This window comes from Xyrauchen texanus, chromosome 17 (genome assembly GCF_025860055.1).
Source record: "Xyrauchen texanus isolate HMW12.3.18 chromosome 17, RBS_HiC_50CHRs, whole genome shotgun sequence".
In the NCBI taxonomy this organism is placed as follows: domain Eukaryota; kingdom Metazoa; phylum Chordata; class Actinopteri; order Cypriniformes; family Catostomidae; genus Xyrauchen; species Xyrauchen texanus.
This window is the reverse complement of record NC_068292.1, coordinates 3,776,111-3,796,333: the sequence shown is the minus strand read 5'-3', so window position 1 is coordinate 3,796,333 and position 20,223 is coordinate 3,776,111. Positions and strand designations below refer to the sequence as shown.

General features: G+C 39.3%; 1 protein-coding gene across 1 annotated transcript in view; it reads left to right on the top strand.

Moving 5' to 3' along the window:
- The window catches only part of tgfb2 (transforming growth factor, beta 2), a 64,457-nt gene that overhangs the window by 27,507 nt on the left and 16,727 nt on the right, over positions 1-20,223 (top strand). Inside the window, exons 2-3 of the mRNA XM_052146751.1 lie at positions 9,827-9,990; positions 16,202-16,334. Of these exons, the coding sequence (XP_052002711.1) occupies positions 9,827-9,990; positions 16,202-16,334 (297 nt within the window). The remainder of the gene's footprint in view (positions 1-9,826; positions 9,991-16,201; positions 16,335-20,223) is intronic.

The window sequence follows — 20,223 nt, the reverse complement described above, 5'->3', positions numbered from 1 at the left end:
CATATAGTATTTCTCTCTACATGGCAGGCAACATGTATAATAAATATACATACAGTATATGTACCTAAATCAAAACATGTTAACATACTTTGATGAACTTGTTCTTAATGCTACAATGAATTGCATTTATTTTGTTTATTTATAAAGTGCACAAGCATTCAGCATTCTTGGAACTCCTCTCGTCCAATCAGATTCGAAGAACTAACTGTTGTATAATATGAAATATCTGGCTGGTTATAATAATGTTACCCCCAATATTTATACCATGATCAATGGAAACATGTAAATGCTTCACGATGCTTCACGTAAAAAAATCTACGCCCTTGTATGAAATGATCAGCTTTGTTATTCTCCATGCTGATAATGTGTTGGGTTGCCACTTGTATTCCAATGTAAAATCTGCTGCCTGAAGCAAAACCAGCTGAGAATCACTGTCATATTGTAATGATCTTCCTGTTAGATTCACTTTCTGCTCCATGTGACATCTTTTTTGCATATGTTAATCTGGTTCTGCTTCAGAAGCTTGTTCAAACCACAGCGGCGCCACATGTGGCCAGTCACTTTTGATGTCACATTCATATAAATCAGTGGTTACATAATCTCTGCTACCGAATCTCTGTAAATCAACGGTTTGCTTCCTGAGTCAGCCCATATTCCCAAATTGATTGGAGGGTTTCAGGAAGCTTGTGGTGTATGGAGATTAGAAGTATCATTATCTGTGTGTGTGCACTCGCTCGCATGCCTTCACTTGTGTGGACACTCAGATGAGCGTAGTGTGGTTTCCAGTGAACTCTGCTCAAAGCGTCCAGTGTAGTGGCCAGCACAGCAGAGCCTTTCATTGAGTCAAGATGCTCAGGGGAAGTTTATGCAAACACTGCTACTTATGCAGCCCCATTTCAAGTATGACTTTTTCTGTTGATGGATGGAGGGAGCTTGAGAAAAGTGTGCTAGACTTGGTCCTTCTCCACAGATGGTCATACAAACTAGAGTTAGTGATAGTTTAGTTAGCACTTCTCCATTAATGCAATCACACTTAAACTAGAGGGAAGTAAAGAGAGATAGAGGGAGAAAAAGCAAAGAAAGACAAAGAAAGGTGGATTTGTAGACTAGCATGTTTTGACTTCTGGTGACTGAGATATTGAGCATTACATTTACATGTATGCATTTGGCAGATGCTTTCATAGAAACAAAATTTACAGTAAATGCTAGCTGTACATTTTATCATTTTGTGTAGTCCTACCCGGTCTTATGACAAGTCGTAATAGTAGTACGAAATGGTGAAATCATAAGAAATCGTACTGTATAAAAATGCACAAATTGTACTCCCACAGAGAAAAATAAACAAACCAATGAATGAGGTTATTATGGTTTCAACAACTCATATGATAAGTTTAACCCCTTATCCAAACACTTAACCTAACCATGGTTTTATTAGGAAAATATCTTTAAGGTACGGTGGAAGAAAGAAAGCATAGGGGTTTGGAATGAGATGACGAAATCATATTACAGGTTATCAGTCATTTGTATATAGCTGTTCAGCTTTGACATCAATATGTAGGCAAACCTGAAAAGCAAATCCGCCATTGATTCCCTCTGGAATTAAGTAAAATAAGGTGTGTGGTAAACATTACTTGAAGATACTTGGACGTTTTGTTCTGGAAAATAAATTACACACAGTCATGCCTCAAACTTGAATCTGCTGTATTTTCAAAAAATGGATGTTGCTAATCAGTTGCTGAATAAGGACTACAAATACCACAAGCATGTAAGCATACATGCCAGACAAAATGGAAGCCGTAGTATGAATGAATTAATAAATTAATGTTACATTTATACAACGCTTTTCTGACACTACACTCAAAGCGCTTTATGAAATAAACAGGGAACTCTCCTCAACCACCACCGGTATACAGCATCCACCTGGATGATCATCCATAGTGCGCCAGTACGCTCACCACACACCAGCTATTGGTGGAGAGGAGATAGTAGAGTGATAGAGCCAATTAATGGATGGGGATTATTAGGAAGCCATGATTGATAAGGGCCAATGGGGTGAATTTCGCCAGGACACCGGGGTTACACCCCTACTCTTTTCGAGAAGTGTGATTTTTAATGACCACAGAGAATCAGGACCTCGGTTTAACTTCTCATCCGAAGGACGGATAGTAGGGTAGTAGTTCTTTTCTAGCAACTTGTTCTTCACTAGCACATGGCAGCTTCAGAATTCACGTTTGAGGTAGGACTGTGTGTAATTTATAACCTGTTCTCATAGAATGAACGTTACTATTAGTACTATGTTACTATTAGTACTATGTTACTATTTTTGCAAACTGAATTTAACATGCCGCTTTCTATGTTTCGGCGCTCATTATTTTTGCATGAAAATGCAAAAAGAGCCTATGATTCATCTCAAATGATTGCCAGAAGTTTGCAGCTCTTCACCAGTAGTGTTGAATGCTCATTTGCATGTGAACATTATCTGTGGCAAGTTTGTGGCATATCTGAAGTGAACTCTCTTTTTTTGTAAGGGAAGGATAAAGATGTCTGTTTTGTTAAACTCTCATTTATCTTTTTGGACACTATTGGTTAGGTTTAGGGTAAAGTCTTAGGTTAGGGAGGTAAGTTTTACATATTAAAACCTCTATCTAAAATTCACCTTAAAACAGTGTTTGATTTCAACCTCATTTCGCTCTGTTTTGGCGCCCCCTGCTGGACAATTCACTTGGAAACTGTAGCCAAACGTGTAATGAAGCATGTAATTACAGTTTTGCAAAGACGTTGCAATGCTTGCATAAATTTCATGAGACAAGGCTGGTAATTTATGTTGAAGAACAAAATGTCCAAAATGCTAATTCACTAGATAATGCTAAATGCTAGTTTTTGGGACTACAACCAGAATAGCTCTATTGAAGCTCTAAAGCAAAAAGTCCTGATGAGGACCCTGACCCAAAGCTGTGGTTTGACCAGTCAGAAGTAAACATGAATGAATTGTTTTCTCTACAAAGCCACTCACTACAGCTGCTAAATGTTTTCTCCTCTCGGGGCATCCTGATTGCATAGGCTTATTAAAAAACGGTTGAGTTTCTCCAATACCTGGCGTTCAATTTAGTACTTCAAGCCTCATCATACACGTCTTACAGCGTCACACCAGTGCACACATTGTTTCTCTCTGTTACCAAAATGCAAACGATGCCCATGCTAAGCACATGCTTGCTACACATGATTGGAGTTGTACGTGTGTTGTGGTGTGGCATAGTCCTCTCCAATCAGACTCCTGCTTTGCTGCAGAAGGCTTTCGAGTTAATTTAGTATATCGCTATGTATCGTACGACAACACTTTGCTGTAAATTTATCCTATGTCACGCCTCCATCTACCTTATCCCACCAACGTTAGCTTACGCGGTTTTGCACCTGGCTTATGTTGTCTTTGTTCATTTGTCGAGCTACTGTGCGGAGTGACGCTCTCATCTCACTGTTCCGCACATGGTTTGCAGCACACGCAGTGTGTTTTCGAGGCCCTGTCAAAGCACATGACATTCACACATGGTTTTGAGTACTCTGTGAGTGTTGTGCTACTGGGCTCACTCAGGACCATATGGAGTGGGACAGACCCCAGCTAACCTTAGCGTGACAATGCAACCCAAGTGGGGTGCCTCCCTGTTGCTTCATCACTCTTAGAGACTACATCACTTCTCTGTGCCTTAGACTGATCAACTGAAAGGACTGTAAGAACTCATCTTTTAAAAGCAGTGCTGTTAGACTTAGTATTTTTGTCTTCTTTTCCAGTAAAAATATTTAAACATCTTTAAAACGAGATGGATTTACTTGAGAAGCAAAATATATTCAAGGAATATTGTGGGTTCAATACAAGTTAAGCTCAATTGACAGCATTTGTTACATAATGTTAATTACAAAAAATAATTTTTCTTAAAGAAAAAAGCAGAAATCTGGGTTACAGTGAGACACTTACAATGGAAGTGAATTGGGCCAATCTGTAAACTTTGAAATACTCTCTTTCAAAGTATAGACACAAGACATAAACAATGTGTGTCAAAATTATTTTAGGTGATAAAATTGCTTATAAATCTTTTCAATGTAAAGCAATAGCCACGTTTACAATTATGCTTTATGATTTACTTTTTTGTCTAACATATTAGACATATTTCTCTAAATAAACTAAAAGTAAATAATCTAAGTCATCAAAACAAATTTTCACTAATTTTTTACTGAATAACTTTGTCTTGTTTTACAGTAAAAATATCGAAACATTCTTAATACAAGATAAATGTACTTAAGAAGCTAAATGACATAATATTTTTTCTGGTTTTCAGAGGAATCTAACAAAATTGTGTAAAGTTTATGCTTCTAAAAAAAAAAAACTATTTGAAAAAACTTGATTCAAGGAGAATACAAATGTATTTTTCTTACCCCATTGGCACATTGTATATCTCATGTCATTCTGCTTAATGATTTTTTCTCATTTTAAAGATGTTTTGATATTTTTTACTGGAAATTTGCAGTGTTCAAAACAGAATGTAATTTTGCCATACAGCACCAGAATTTGACCACCACATTGTTTTCAGATAAGGTCATAACAAATAAAATGTGAACCTATAAAGTATATTTACTGTGTATACACTCACCTAAAGGATTATTAGGAACACCTGTTCAATTTCTCATTAATGCAATTATCTAATCAACCAATCACATGGCAGTTGCTTCAATGCATTTAGGGGTGTGGTTCTGGTCAAGACAATCTCCTGAACTCCAAACTGAATGTCAGAATGGGAAAGAAAGGTGATTTAAGCAATTTTGAGCGTGGTATGGTTGTTGGTGCCAGACGGGCCGGTCTGAGTATTTCACAATCTGCTCAGTTACTGGGATTTTCACGCACAACCATTTCTAGGGTTTACAAAGAATGGTGTGAAAAGGGAAAAACATCCAGTATGCGGCAGTCCTGTGGGCGAAAATGCCTTGTTGATGCTAGAGGTCAGAGGAGAATGGGCCGACTGATTCAAGCTGATACAAGAGCAACTTTGCCTGAAATAACCACTCGTTACAACCGAGGTATGCAGCAAAGCATTTGTGAAGCCACAACACGCACAACCTTGAGGCGAATGGGCTACAACAGCAGAAGACCCCACCGGGTACCACTCATCTCCACTACAAATAGGAAAAAGAGGCTACAATTTGCAAGAGCTCACCAAAATTGGACAGTTGAAGACTGGAAAAATGTTGCCTGGTCTGATGAGTCTCGATTTCTGTTGAGACATTCAGATGGTAGAGTCAGAATTTGGCGTAAACAGAATGAGAACATGGATCCATCATGCCTTGTTACCACTGTGCAGGCTGGTGGTGGTGGTGTAATGGTGTGGGGGATGTTTTCTTGGCACACTTTAGGCCCCTTAGTGCCAATTGGGCATCGTTTAAATGCCACGGCCTACCTGAGCATTGTTTCTGACCATGTCCATCCCTTTATGGCCACCATGTACCCATCCTCTGATGGCTAGTTCCAGCAGGATAATGCACCATGTCACAAAGCTCGAATCATTTCAAATTGGTTTCTTGAACATGACAATGAGTTCACTGTACTAAAATGGACCCACAGTCACCAGATCTCAACCCAATAGAGCATCTTTGGGATGTGGAGGAATGGGAGCTTCGTGCCCTGGATGTGCATCCCACAAATCTCCATCAACTGCAAGATGCTATCCTATCAATATGGGCCAACATTTCTAAAGAATGCTTTCAGCACCTTGTTGAATCAATGCCACGTAGAATTAAGGCAGTTCTGAAGGCGAAAGGGGGTCAAACACAGTATTAGTATGGTGTTCCTAATAATCCTTTAGGTGATATACATATACTGGCGATAGAAGTTTGGAATAATGTACTGATATTGCTGTTTCAGAAGGAAATTGGTAATTTAATTCACCAAAATGGCATTCAACTGATCACAGAGTATAGTCAGGACATTACTGATGTATAAAACAGCACCATCACTATTTGAAAAAGTTCATTTTTGATCAAATCTAGACAGCAGCCATCACTGCAACACCTTATCCTTGAGTAATCATGATAAATTGGTAAATTTGGTACTAGAAAATCACTTGCTATTATATCAAACACAGTTGAAAGATATTTGGTTCATTAAATGAAGATTAACATTGTCTCTGTGTTTGTTTTTGAGTTGTCACAGTATGCAATAGACTGGCATATCTTAAGGTCAATATTAGGTCAAAAAAAGGCAAAAAAGAAACAACTTTCTCTAGAATCTCTTCAGTCAATCATTGTTTTAAGAAATGAAGGTTATACAATGCTTGAAATTGATAAAAACTGAAGATTTCATACAAAGGTGTACACTACAGTCTTCAAAGACAAAGGACAACTGGCTCTAACAAGCACAGAAAGAGATGTTGAAGACCAGATGTACAACTAAACAAGAGGATAAGTAAACGCTCCTCAGCTGACAGCTTCATTGAATTCTACCCGCTCAACACCCGTTTCATGAACAAAAGTAAAGAGAAGATTCAGGGGTGCAGGCCTTATGGGAAGAATTGCAAAGAAAAAGACAATTTTAAAACAGAAAAACAAAAAAAAAGGTTAGAGTGGGCAAAGAAACACAGACACAAGACAGACACATCTATGGAAAGTGCTACAGGAAGTGTGGGGTGAAATGTCACCTGAGTATCTGAGAACTCATTGAAGTAGTTTAAGAAGTTCAAATTGTAATAGTAATGTTTCAGGTTACTAATGTCCTGACCAGAGGCGGATTAAGGTGGTCAGGGGCCCCTAGGCTGCTCTTTGTGTGAGCCCTCCCTTAATCATTATGCTTTACTGGAAAATGTATTTAGTGCCATACATGGTCCACACACAAATAGTAAGGTGAACAGGCATACGCACATACATTGAGACAGCCAATACTACAGTGTTTCCTCTACATTCCTTAAAGTGGTGGACCAACACAGTAAGAAAATGACCACCACACCACACAAGTAAAATGAGAAATTGAACATTACAAACAAAACACAAATACAAACAAGCACAAGGCCCAGCCCTTTAATTATGATCAAGAAACACCGGCACTACAACCAAAACTAACGTCAACAGAGATGTAAGTGGAAAGAATACCAGATATTACCCACTGTCACCAGAGCCACAAAACAATTACAGGGGAAATATGTAACTATAAACAGCAAAGCAACAGAATTCCCTGAATTCACAGTTCAACTGCAAGCTGGAAACCTCTTTTAGCTTTATAAACCAACAGGTAGGCTACAGCATACCGGGCATTTTCCCGGTGGGCCGACACACTTTGGGGCTGATCAGGGATTAACTGGTATGCCAGATTACCTGTCCATCGTGGAACTCAGTCTATTTTTAATTAGTCCCAGTTTTGAAAAGAGAGCGCTCCCCACTGGCGTTGTTACAGGCAAAGTCATAAATAGCCGGAGTGCTATTTCAACATTTGGAATCACCGATTGTAGTTTCCTTGCTCATATAAGTTGCTGCAGTGACCTCGCTGAGGTGATAAATTGTCTGAATTTACCAATTTCGTCCACAAAATCATCCTCTAGATCACCTGCATATTTCTTCTGCAGATTAGCTGCTGCTGTGCGAATATCTTGAAGTATCCAGTCAATTTAGTTTTTTTTTCAGTATATCTTGGTCACGTTGTTCCTTTAACCTTTGTATTTTCCGTTTTTGTGCTCCACTATCGTACTTTCTTTTGGACATTTTGCCGCTATGCCGTCTAGCAATAACAGCGACGTAAATGAAAATTATTGACATGTTTTGACCAGCAGCTGATTGGACAGATGTGACCCAAGTCACCTGCTTATTTTTTGTAATGTTTCTTATGGGCCAATGAGGGTCTTTTACTGAAGTAAATTTAAAATAAAAAAAATAGTCTGGCCAATCCAGGGCCCCTCCACAAGTGGGGCCCCTAGGCTGCAGCCTATGTAAGCCTGTGCGTTAATCCACACCTTATACATTGTGATCAGTTGAATGACACTTGTTGAATAAAAGTACCAATTTCTTTCCATAAGAGCAAAATATGTACATTATTCCAAACTTTTGGCCGCCAGTGTGTGTATATATATATATATCCATCCAGACACGGGAGAGAACATGCAAACTCCACACAGAAAGGCCGGGGCAACCAGGGTTTGAACCCACGACCTTCTTGCTGCGAGGCGACAGTGCTAACCGCTGCACCACCGTGTATGATAACATGTTTCCTGTAATATTGACTAATTAAATGCATTATTAAAAACTAAATATGCGTTGGGCCTGGGTCGCTCAGCGAGTATTGACGCTGACCATTAGGGTTGTGCCGATGGATGATATCATCGTCCATCGTGATGGCTGACCGACATCACGATGTAGAGCCACCATCGTGATGCCACGGCCCCTTTTGCGAGTCTTGCTAGTGTGACTCACTAATCCTAGTCTCTTCTATAGTTAACCTAAAAACTTTGCAGGGATTGCTCTGTAAATTAAACTGAGAATATAACTAATGCATATATGCTATTTTAAATACTGTAGTTTATGCCAGAGACGTGACGTGTTAGTCTGTGAAAATACCGTGTCAGGCAGGCTACACAAATATTGATTGTTAGCTTCGTCTTTTTTTTACATGTCTTACACTGTACATTTAGATTAAAATATTTTATGTTGTAGGCTACAAGAAAATAGCCTTTATTAATTAATTATTAGTAGTTGTAGTGTCTCAGAAAATCTTGCTCATTGTCACATAGCTCTTGTATACACTGAAGCGGCAGTTTAAGATCAACCCAGACCAGCGAACGTCAAATAACTTTTGTCTGGTTAATACTTTTAAAGAAAACTTTCCTTGGACATAAATCCATAATGTCAAATCAAATGAAAGAAACAAGGTGAATATGAATAACACACATTTATTAAAACATAGAAGAACAACAAATAAAACAAGAAAAATGCTTCCCGTGTCGTGCAACCTACTGATAAAGCGCCGACGAGTCATTCGTGGGGTTAGTAAAATAACGAAATTATAATTTTTCATATAATTTTTGAAAATTATATGAAATTATATAATCCCCCCCCGCCCCGCCCCACCGACGATATCATCGTCCATCGCGATGTTTTACTGTCAACATCGTCAACTGCCAATTTCGGGGACATCGCCCAACCCTGCTGACCATCACCCCTGGAATCGTGAGTTCGAATTCAGGGCGTACTGAGTGACTCCAGCCAGGTCTCCTAAGCAACCAAATTGGCCCGGTAGCTAGGGAGGGTAGAGTCACATGGAGTAACCTCCTCGTGGTCGCTATAATGTGGTTCTCGCTCTCAATTGGGCATGTGGTAAATTGTGCGTGGATCGCGGAGAATAGCATGAGCCTCCACATGCTGTGAGTCTCCGCGGGGTCATGCACAACATGCCAAGTGATAAGATGCACGGATTGACTGTCTCAGAAGTGGAGGCAACTGAGACTTGTCCTTCAACCTGGATTGAGAAACCGCGCCACCACGAGGACTTACTAAGTAGTGGGAATTGGGCATTCCAAATTGGGGAGAAAAGGGGATAAATAAAAAACTAAACATGCAACAGTTACAGTATATAATTTTATTTGAATTGTATTCCATTTTTATTCTACGTATTCAAATTGAAATGCAAATCACAACTCTACATCCTTTTTGCTGCCTAAATTCAGTTAAAATCCCAGAATTGAGTCTGAATTGAATTTGTATTCTTAATTCGGTTCTGAATGGCTCACAACCCTGTTGTACATGCATGTACAAGTCACCAGTCTTGGTGTGTTAGTAACTCTATCCACACTGTGTACTGCAGATGTCATCTCTTCAACGCATTACAACCCATACTTCAGGAGACTCAGGTTTGACGTGAGCTCCATGGAGAAGAACGCATCCAACCTGGTGAAGGCCGAGCTCAGGATCTTCAGACTGCAGAACTCAAAGGCTCGTGTGTCTGAGCAGCGCATTGAGCTTTACCAGGTCAGTCCTCTCTTCTTTGTCATCCCTTCATCGTTCTAGTATTTCAATTCACTTGATCCACTCATTCAACTTCGCTAACAGTTCTGCCTCGACCGCAGTCGTTGTTCACCCATAAATAAAAATGTGTCATTATTTATACACCTTCATGTAGTTCAAACCCGTCATATGGAACACTCCTGTCTTCTGGGAATTTTTTAAGAATATCCTGGCCACTCCTTTCCATATTGTGAAAGTGAATGGGGACTGGGGCTGTCAAGCTCCGAAATGGCTCCAACAAATTGAATTAAATACACAAACTTTAAAAAAGAATTACATTTTGTCAGTTTGCATTGCTCAGCAACACGCAATGAATGAACCTTGTTTTGCTTCTTTTTAAACTATTTCATTATTCTATGTACCCATACTCTTGCATGTAACCAGCAGCACGCAGTTCACTTCCTCAAGTTAGGCCAGATTGCTTTCTTATTAATTGATTCAGATAACTGCTTTTACACCCACCAAACAAACCGAACACTGTTGTCAAACAGGCTCAGTTGCACAGCAAAAGCTCTTGCGTGACAGCGGCCGCTAATGTGCTTTTTAATCTCTCGTCTCCTCCTCGTCTTTGCTCGTATGTTCGTTTATTTATCTTAAGCATGCCGTTGGGCTCCGGCCCATTGATCAGCAGGGTTTTATGTGTGTGTGGAGAGAAGTGAGGGTGGAATGCTGTTTGGTGATTTAGAGTTCAGAGGGTCTCGAGGGCAGAATAAACTCCCAGTGCTGTCGGGGTCCGTGCTCCCCACCTCCCACCTGCCTCTCCATTTAACCTTGCTCCCCTACCCTCTCTGTTCACGTGTCAGGGTCTGTCCTGACAGGTGCAGTAAACACTACCACACTAACACTGAGATGGTGAATGTGTTAGGGAGGCTTTAAAGGGAGTTTGCAAGCTAGAGAGAGGTTTTTTATCACTCATTTAGTGGATTATCAAGTAAATACAGTGATAATTAAAGAGTACTCCAATACTTATAGTATAGTCACAATCGGCAAATATTGGGGTTTGAGCAGTTTGGAAAAGTGGAGAGAAAAAAAGCCAAATTTGAAAGAACAGATCTGTCAAGGGCAGATAGTCATTTCATTACTAAGTACTTTAGTTACTTTTTAAATGTGGTATTTGCAGACTTACAATGATTAGCCAAACAAAACAAGTATATACAGTATTTATTACTTTTTCAAACTAGTCCAAGACGGTTGGTCTGATTCACACAAAGTTTTGTTGGTATCATTTAGAGACCCTCATTATATAAAAAGTTATCAAAAGAATTCTGATTCAAATTCCCTTTTCAACATACACCGATCAGCCACAATGTGATGAATCAAAAATAGATTTTTTGCTTTTTATCATGTGGGTCTTTAAATAATGCATGCAGAATTTTGCGCAAATAGGACCAACCGTCTAGGAAGAGATTGAAAAAAAAATTATAGATTATAGAATTATAAATTTTGTTGCATTTGACTCAAAAAATAATTTGAATTGGAAATATTGATTCTAGCCCATACGAGTGCGACATGAGCGAAAACTTAAAATGTGCATATTATAGCGCCACCTTGGGTCAGATGGGTGTGTGTGTGCACCTGAGTAGTGCGAGGGATTTGGGACCATCCTGCCAAATTTGATGTCTCTCAGACAGCACTACTCAACATAATGTTGCAGTGACTATTTATTTAGCAGAGATGGGCCACTTCTTTTAAATTTAATGGGAGAAATTGGAATGCCCAACCAAAGAGCTCTAACTGTCCAACAGTCAACGGATGTACAAAAGGAAGTCCTGTCTTACAGGTAAAAGAGCTAATCACCTTTTAGATACTGACATTGCCTGTTAATCAACTCAAGAATGTGCATGCACATTAGCTATACAAGTTGTGTAATATGAGTTAAAGAAGCACAATTTATGATACAATTGTCTTCATATTTTACAGCTGATTTGAAAAATGTTGTTTAATAGAAAGCCTGGCAAGCAGTGTTTGAGATTTCGGCGTTCCCCATTCTGTACTGTCATGACTGGTAATAGCCTCCTGGGAGCATTCCAAAGATGGCCGACAGTGGACTGACTTGCTAGAAAGACTTTGGCGGCAGCCCTCGAGCCATCTTTTGTGGCCCTAGTTATGATTTCATCATCAGATATATATATATCAATAGCCTAAATGTGTCTTGTGAAGTGTCCCTTTTCAAGAGTATTTACAGTAGTTCTCTGTATTGCTGAATCACAGCACAGTTAGAGAGGGAAATAAACTGCAAAAGGATTTAACGAATTAAATAAACAACAATGTTTATCTGAGCATAGCTGATGTAACACGAGCGGCGGTCAGTCTGCGCAGTCTCAATCTAAATAATGTAAAGAAATAGGGTATTAAGATATCTAATACTGAGAGCCTCACATTCTATGAATGTTTGTTATGATTATGAGTAGCATCTTGTGTAATGTAACTTAGCAGGCTAATGAGGTAGCTTGTTAGCTGTAATGTAGTTGAGAACAAAAAGAGAGAGACATTTTTCATTTGACCATTTGTGGCGTTGGTTAAATAATGTGATATGTATATACAGCATGGGAATCCTGGACTACAGTTTACTTTAGTGAATATGCATCGTGTAAGGTTTATTTTTCAAAGACTGTTTCTATAGGTGTAGCCCACATACCTTAAAGTATTAGCTACAAAAAAGCTATTGAACTTTTCCAAAGTTTTTCCCCAGCAAAAAAAAGAAAATAAAGTTGTGAACACAACCTTACCATTTGTGACAATGTGCTTCAATATCGACTCTGAATAGAATAGATCTTTTTCACTGAGGCTAGTTCAGCTCTGCTTCGTTGAGTGTTTGTTGTGTAAAGAAACTTCTGGTTTATTCTTTATCTATGGTAGTGATCATAGCGTGGAATTGTATTGATTTTAAATCTAATCAACCCATCCTCAATTTCCGGTGAGTTCCCAGAGATGATGTAACAAAGAAAATGGTTTTATGTTATTCGACCGGATGAAAGCACACATTAGTGTTTTCAATGGGGAGTGCACAACTGTGTAAGCAACTGTTCAAAGAGTTCAAACTACTTCATTATTCAATAAATGTAAAAATACAACATAAACAAATGGTACATAAAGCACCTTAATAAAAAATAGTAGAACATGACAGGGCCATATGCCACAAAAAACATTCCTAAAGAAATACATTTGTACATTTCTAAAGATTGCACAAAATAAACAATGATGGTCTAATGTTCCCATTGTTCCCTTTGCTCTCATGAAGATATTAATTCATATAATCTTCTTGGATGTTTTAAGACCAACGTTAAATTGCTGAAATAAAAGAATCTGTTGAGGAACCACTGTAGCGGCTGTGGCTCAGGTGGTAGAGCGGGTTGTCCACCAATCGCAGGATTGGCGGTCTGATTCCCAGCCCACACGACTCAACATGCTGAAGTGTCCTTAGGCAAGATACTGAGACCAAAGTTGCTCCCAATGGCAGGCTAGCGCCTTGATGAGTGAATGTGTGTGTGAATCGGTGAATGAGACGCAGTGTAAAGTTCTTTGAATACCGCTAAGTTTCAAAAGGTGCTATATAAGTGCATACCATTTACATTTACTGTTTTAAAGGAATAGTTCACCCACAACTTTAAATTCGCTAATCATTTACTCACCCTCATGTCCTCCCAGTTGTGTATGACTTTCTTTCATCTGCAGAACACAAATGAAGATTTTTAGAAGAATAGTTCAGCTCTGTAGGCCCTCACAATGCTAGTGAATGGCGGACAACATTTTGAAGCTCCAAAAAGCACATAAAGTCAGTATAAACGTAATCCATACAATTCCAGTGGTTTAATCCATGTCTTCAGAAGTGATATGATAAGTGTGGGTGAGAAACAGATCAATATTTAAGTCCTTTTTAACTATAAATCTCTAATTTCACTTCCACATTGTTCTTCTTTTGTTTTTTGGCGATTTGTATTCTTCGTGCATATCGCCAAATGCTGGAAGGGGCTGGTCAAATGTGGAGGTTTATAGTAAAAATTTTATTTTTTTAAATGTTTTAAACACAGAGTAATACCCTCCTGATGTGAGTGGAATGACTGGGTTAGTGTTCACCACTGACAAATGTATACAACAAAATATTTTAAAGACATGAGTTTAAATGTGGGGGTCCTCATCTGATATAACTGCAATTTAAATAAATACGTATGTAAAAAAATAAATAAAAATAATTGAAGATGACACACACATAGTAATGTGTTGTGTCTGTGTTTAAAATGTTATGGTTTATTGTCAAATGTATTTATTTCTCACTGAAAAACGGTACAAGCTAAAAACAGTCTGATCCACAAAGGCCCTACAATACTTTGTCAAAGGAAGCTGAACACCAAAGAGGTTTGGAGACCCCTGGCATTATCCCAGTCCATAATTCAGCACTGGTAAAGTGATCCTGTTTGTCAACAGCATTTTAGTTCATATCTATTATTAAGCTCTGCTGTTTACCCAATCAAGTGTTATTGCAGTTCAGCAGCGAGATTTATCTTCATATCCGCAGTTACTAAATTTGTGAATACCCCCAAAGCCCCTCTGCTGGTTAAGGGACCCATGTATCTCCATTCTAAGAATGCTACAATTAGTATCTCCATCTTGGCCTCCGTCTGAGGCTCTCCATTCCATGGCCTGGTGGAGAGAAGCAGAGCTGTTGAAGTGTTGCAGCTGAAGCAATGTTTTACGCATTAAGAGGTGTGCAGTCCAATGTAAACACGCAGCCCTGAAGGATAGAGGAATAACAGTGCACCCTGTCCAGCATCTGTTTCCGACACCACAGCCTCTCCAAGCATTTCTTAGCCCTGGCTAATCAATCAGGAAGCATCTGATGGGGGGAAGGGATGGGGTGGGGGGACTGCTCACCCGTTGAACTGCTGTTTGAGGCACTATACAGGGTACCATTTTAAACAGGGTGAAGAGGGGCAGGCAAGCACGTACTATACATTAGAGTGCAACAGCGATTTGACAATTTTTCACCGACCTTGGTATTTTTCCTTTCATGTTCTCTATAGGGATTTCTAAAAAGTCTTCAGTTTGAAGCAAAAAAGGTCTATAGCTGGGCTGAATGTTTACCATTGATGAACCACACTGTTTTTAATGAGGTGCTGCAAAATCTGAATTAGAATGGACTGACTGGGCAAGAGACTAAACACAAGTCTCCATGGACGAAGGGCAATCTTATCTATTATCTATTGTATTATCAAATAATTAATAATAATAATAACTTTAATTCATTTAAAAAAAACTATTTGAACTTATACTTGAAAAACCTGACCCGAACCCGGATCAAAACCTCACGGTTTGTCAGGTCCCCTTGGGCTTGGTCGGGTAGCAGACCTCTAAAAGCATTATTAAAGAAGTCCACGCATCTTATTCCAAGTCTTCTGAAGGCATACGATACAATATATTTTGTGAGAGGCAGCCCAAAATGCATCAGTGAAAACTTGATGTCTGTTGCATGGTCTAGTGTGTAGTGAGAGAAGCATGCTCACAATGGCTTATGTGTTTGCACAAAAACTTGCTTTGTTTACCATGTTTTAAAGTAACATCTCCTTTAGTGTTATGCATAAGAAAGAAAGTCATATAGGTTTGGGAACGACATGAGGGTGAGTAAATTATGACAGCATTTCCATTTTTTAGGTGAAAAAAACATCTCTGAGTAATTGAACTGCTCATCCCATGAAGCATTGCAAATGACAATAAAAACAACAAGATATTTTAAGTACATATTCAAAATGTTTCAATATACATACTTAGACCAATTAAAATACATCATCTGCACTGCTTCAGGGGAGTGGACAGTTACTGCTGAGCTCTTTTATGGCATGTTTCATTTCCATGGTAACAGAGACTTCTCTGATTGGTGGATCGCTCTTCAGGATTGTGGGTAGTGTAGTACTGCATAGAGAATTCAGCTTTTAAACAGTATTTGTTTCGATGAATTAAATAAATCACACTGTAATAAATCACACTGAATTGTTGTTCCTACAAAATCATAAATTATTGCTTAATAATCTCAGAGCTCAATGCAATGGCTGTGTTGAAAGGTTTATACTGTATGTTATTGGTAAAAATTGGAGAAAATGAATGGGATTGTTGCACTCTATTGAGGACAGTGTTTGTGGTCTGTCAGGTTCCAGTGCTGATGTGTTTCCTGTTTCTTTAGATTTTAGGTCATAAAGAGCTCACGTCACCCACACAGCGCTACATTGACAGCAAGGTGGTGCACACCCGTACGGAGGGGGAGTGGCTCTCCTTCGATGTGACGGAGGCTGTCAGTGAATGGCTGCTGCACAGAGGTAAAGCAGTTTGAATGTGGAAATGTGTTAAAGTGTATTTAGCATGTTGGTGTCAGAAAATCCAGCTAAAAACAGGTGGTTGCTGGTTTCTAGCTTTTTCAAGTTGGTCATTTATTGTCATTAGATGGTCCAGATGCATGTTCCCACGCTCATTGAAAACTGGAAATCAGGGAACTGTAAAATTGTGATTTCAAGGCCTGGAAAACTCATAGAAATGAACGAACTGAATATACAGACTTTTTCAACAAACATCTTAGAAATGAGATAAATCTTAAAAAATGTTTAGCTGGTGCATTAATCCACTCCTGCCAGTAGGTATAGATACTGGGAGAATTATAATTGAAAGTGATCATCCCTATGCCCTACTTCCTTCGAAGGACAGATCTCTTGATGCGGGCACTCTAAAGGGAGCATGAATGTCCAAAATGGGCAAGGAGGAGGCGGGAACCAGCTGAACAGTCAAAATAATGTTTAATGAAAACTTAAAAGACACAAACATTAACACACACATGGCAGCTGTGTGTGGCTCTCTCTCTCTTGAACTGCCGCGTCCGGCTGCATTTATCCCTCTCCTCGCTGATTGGCCCGGCCCGCCCTCCTCCTCCTCACAGTCTCATTCACTTATAGTCTTGTAAAAGGGCTCTTCGTGAAAAAATAAATATATATATATATTTTTCGTACTTTTGTTTGGAATGAACATTTGAGTGGCGTTGCCTTCCCGCAGTGCCCTTCAAGGGGCAAAACTGCCGTTTGGAAAACCCCCACTGTATCTATCGTAAAGAAGAAGATAAAATAATTGACTGATTGGACAATGCAACCATCACTAATCTTTGTGCTCTCTAGTGACATCTGTGGTTGAAATGTAAAATTACAAGCAATTTGCAGAATAACACTTAATGCCAGTCGTGTTTCGACTGCTCTCTGGTGGATGAATCTCATGATTTGAGTTTATCGCCTCTTTGTGATCATGACTGGAAGATATTCAGAGTCAGAATGTGCAATCATGATGATAATTAATTGATTTAATGTAAGCATACTGTTGATGAGAATATTAAAAGTGCAAGATATAAACAGAAGAAGAAAAATCTTGAGAATCTGTATATAGAATAAGATTTGATATGTATTCATTTAATCCATTAATCCAGTGTTTTAGACATTTCTCCATTTGAGCTGCGCGAGTTGAACATAAAAAACGCCGGCAAAATGAACCACTTTAAAATGGGATAAATACCTCATTCAAACGAATCCAATTTATACACAAGATTCATCAATATATCCACAACATTTATGGAACAACTTACATCTGCACTGTGAAGAGATGCGCTAGTTAGAATATTGCGAAATTTGCGCTGTGTAAACGCCGTTTCCATAGAAACACGCTATACGAAATGCATCCTTTCGCGAAAAGTCTCTAAAGCATGAAGAATTCAGAGTACAGAAGGCTGATTTCTAGAAAGTACTAATACTTCAGTCTATACATTATTATTTTAGGAGCTCAGGTTTTTCATAACAAGGACCATATGTAGACTACATACTGTATGTTAGATACTGTACATGTTGACATTATAAAAGTTTATAAAAAAAATCTGAATGTTTGAATATTATTTAAAGTTTGGTCTGTTACAGTTTTACACTTTTTTGTCCATTTTGCACAGCATCAGTAAAATATGTCATTTTTGTAAAAATGAGTAAAACTGACTAAAATAAATTAATGTGACATGTCGAAATATTAACAATTTTTAAAGGACATTTTTGTCAAAAGAAAAACTATGACTAAAACGAAAAATAAAAAAATGAACACAGGTACAGCCTCAGTTGATAAAGCAAGTGAATCTGTAATAACATTATGAAAATAAAAATATAAAACAAGCAATGATGATGGGGATATAAAACAAAACTTGATAAAACATGAAAATAATACACTTAAATATGCAATATAACTATTACAAGAAGTCAATTTCAGAAGTCGTACATATTAGTAAACATGCACAGTAACTTCATAGTATAACGTAGATACATCACGATCAGTAAACACACGGGTAATGTTCGCTTCATAAAAGCATCACAACCCTACCAGACAAAATACTGTATCAGAGCATTATAGTAGGTAAACAAATTATAACAACGGATAACAGAAAAACATCCATCCAGACTGCAATGATGCTGTCCAGAACTGTGATTGTGACTGACTGAACTGAACTGAACAGCATTCTTTGCTGGAACATTACACAGCCGGTGCTTCTTTCCCGTGTTTACGGACATGACGTAATGATGCAAAGATGAACAACATAAACCAGCAATTTCACACCAAATCCGACCCGACTGCTGAAAATATATATTTTTTTTATAGGCTTACCAAAGTGAATCGCGGGTAAAGTTTGAGCTTTGTTTTGAACACTGATAGTTTATGTACTCAATCAATAATGGCAATTTGTTCATTTTTAACCAAAAACAATTGCACGTAGTGCTGTTTTAAAGTATACCCTTACTTAACATCATGGTCCATGGAGTTGCACTGATGGTCTTACATTTTAATTTTATAGACTCATAAAAGAGACTTTCCCTTATGGTTATAGTCCACTCTTGGTTAGGCCCAAACACCTCCAATCTTTGAGAAAAGGCCAATGAGAATTGGCGAGTAGAATTTGCATGCCACTCCCCCGGACATACAGGTATAAAATGAGCTGGAATGCGGCCACTCATTCAGATTTTTTTCCTTCAGAATCGAACGGTTGTGTGTCAGCGAGCTGAATCCCACTGCCGGTCCATTCACCTCTAAACGAAGAAACGTATGCTGTTGTATATACGGCACATTCCAGCGGCTTTCTCTCCTTCTGCACGATCAGTGCACAGTACGCCCCTGGCCGCTTCGACAGTGCTAAGAGTATATTTTCTCTATTAGAGCAAAACACATTGATGTGAACTTCTTTTTAAAGATGCCTTTCCGTCTTTGTGTAGTTCTTGGATGCTTGCTTTGGCGGACAGCGGAAAGGGAACGCTGTCTCCAAACAGAGGCTTGCCCACTGTATCATGAATGCCATCATGCTGGCATACTAGCCCAGGCCTTGCCCGTGCCTTTGGAAATACGAGCACACTCTACGAGGATTCTGGCATCCTCGTGGGCACTGGTCGGTGGCACCTCTAAAGCAGACATCTGCAGGGCAGCGGGCTGGGCAACACCCAATACCTTTGAGACTCTATGGTCTCTGGGTTGAGCCGGTTTCGTCCAGTGCATTTTCAAGTACGAACAGGTAAGGTTATGGGACAGCTGGCCAGGTATACCGCTTGCGTACAGCATCTTTTCCCTCCATGATGCGAAGACGTGCACTTCTTTCCCATGAACCCATGAACCCTGGATGCCTTCCTCCCTAGCCCTGTGGCTCGCAAATTCGACAGAGGAGTTCGCAGCCAGACCTGCTATGGATACTAATATGCCCTGTACTGGGATAGGAGCTCCACAGGTGCCGGCTACTCCGGTAACCCTCTGTGATGTTTTTTCCTGTCGGCAGACCCGTGTCTCCCTTGGGCAGAGCTTTCTCTACCCTGGTCGCTGTTTTTGTAGAGCTCCTGCCCTTCAGGGCAGGTCCGTGTGCAGTGGATGAGCCCACTTGTTGTATTGCCACATGCTACCTCCCCTTTGGGCAGGATGTGGTCTCCACAGGGTTTTTTTCCCCCTGAAAGAATAAGAAAGGAAAAGAACACCTTCCCTGATGCGAATAATAGCATTAGAATGCCCCGTGCAATGCTCTATGGAGAGAAAGCATAGAGAGAAAAGGCCACGGCTCGCGGCTCCCATGCTAGTTACGTTGCTTCACCCACTCAGGGTTATGGCGAACTACATGATGTCTTGTGGGGCATTGGGGGAGATTACGTGCAGACTGATGCACCT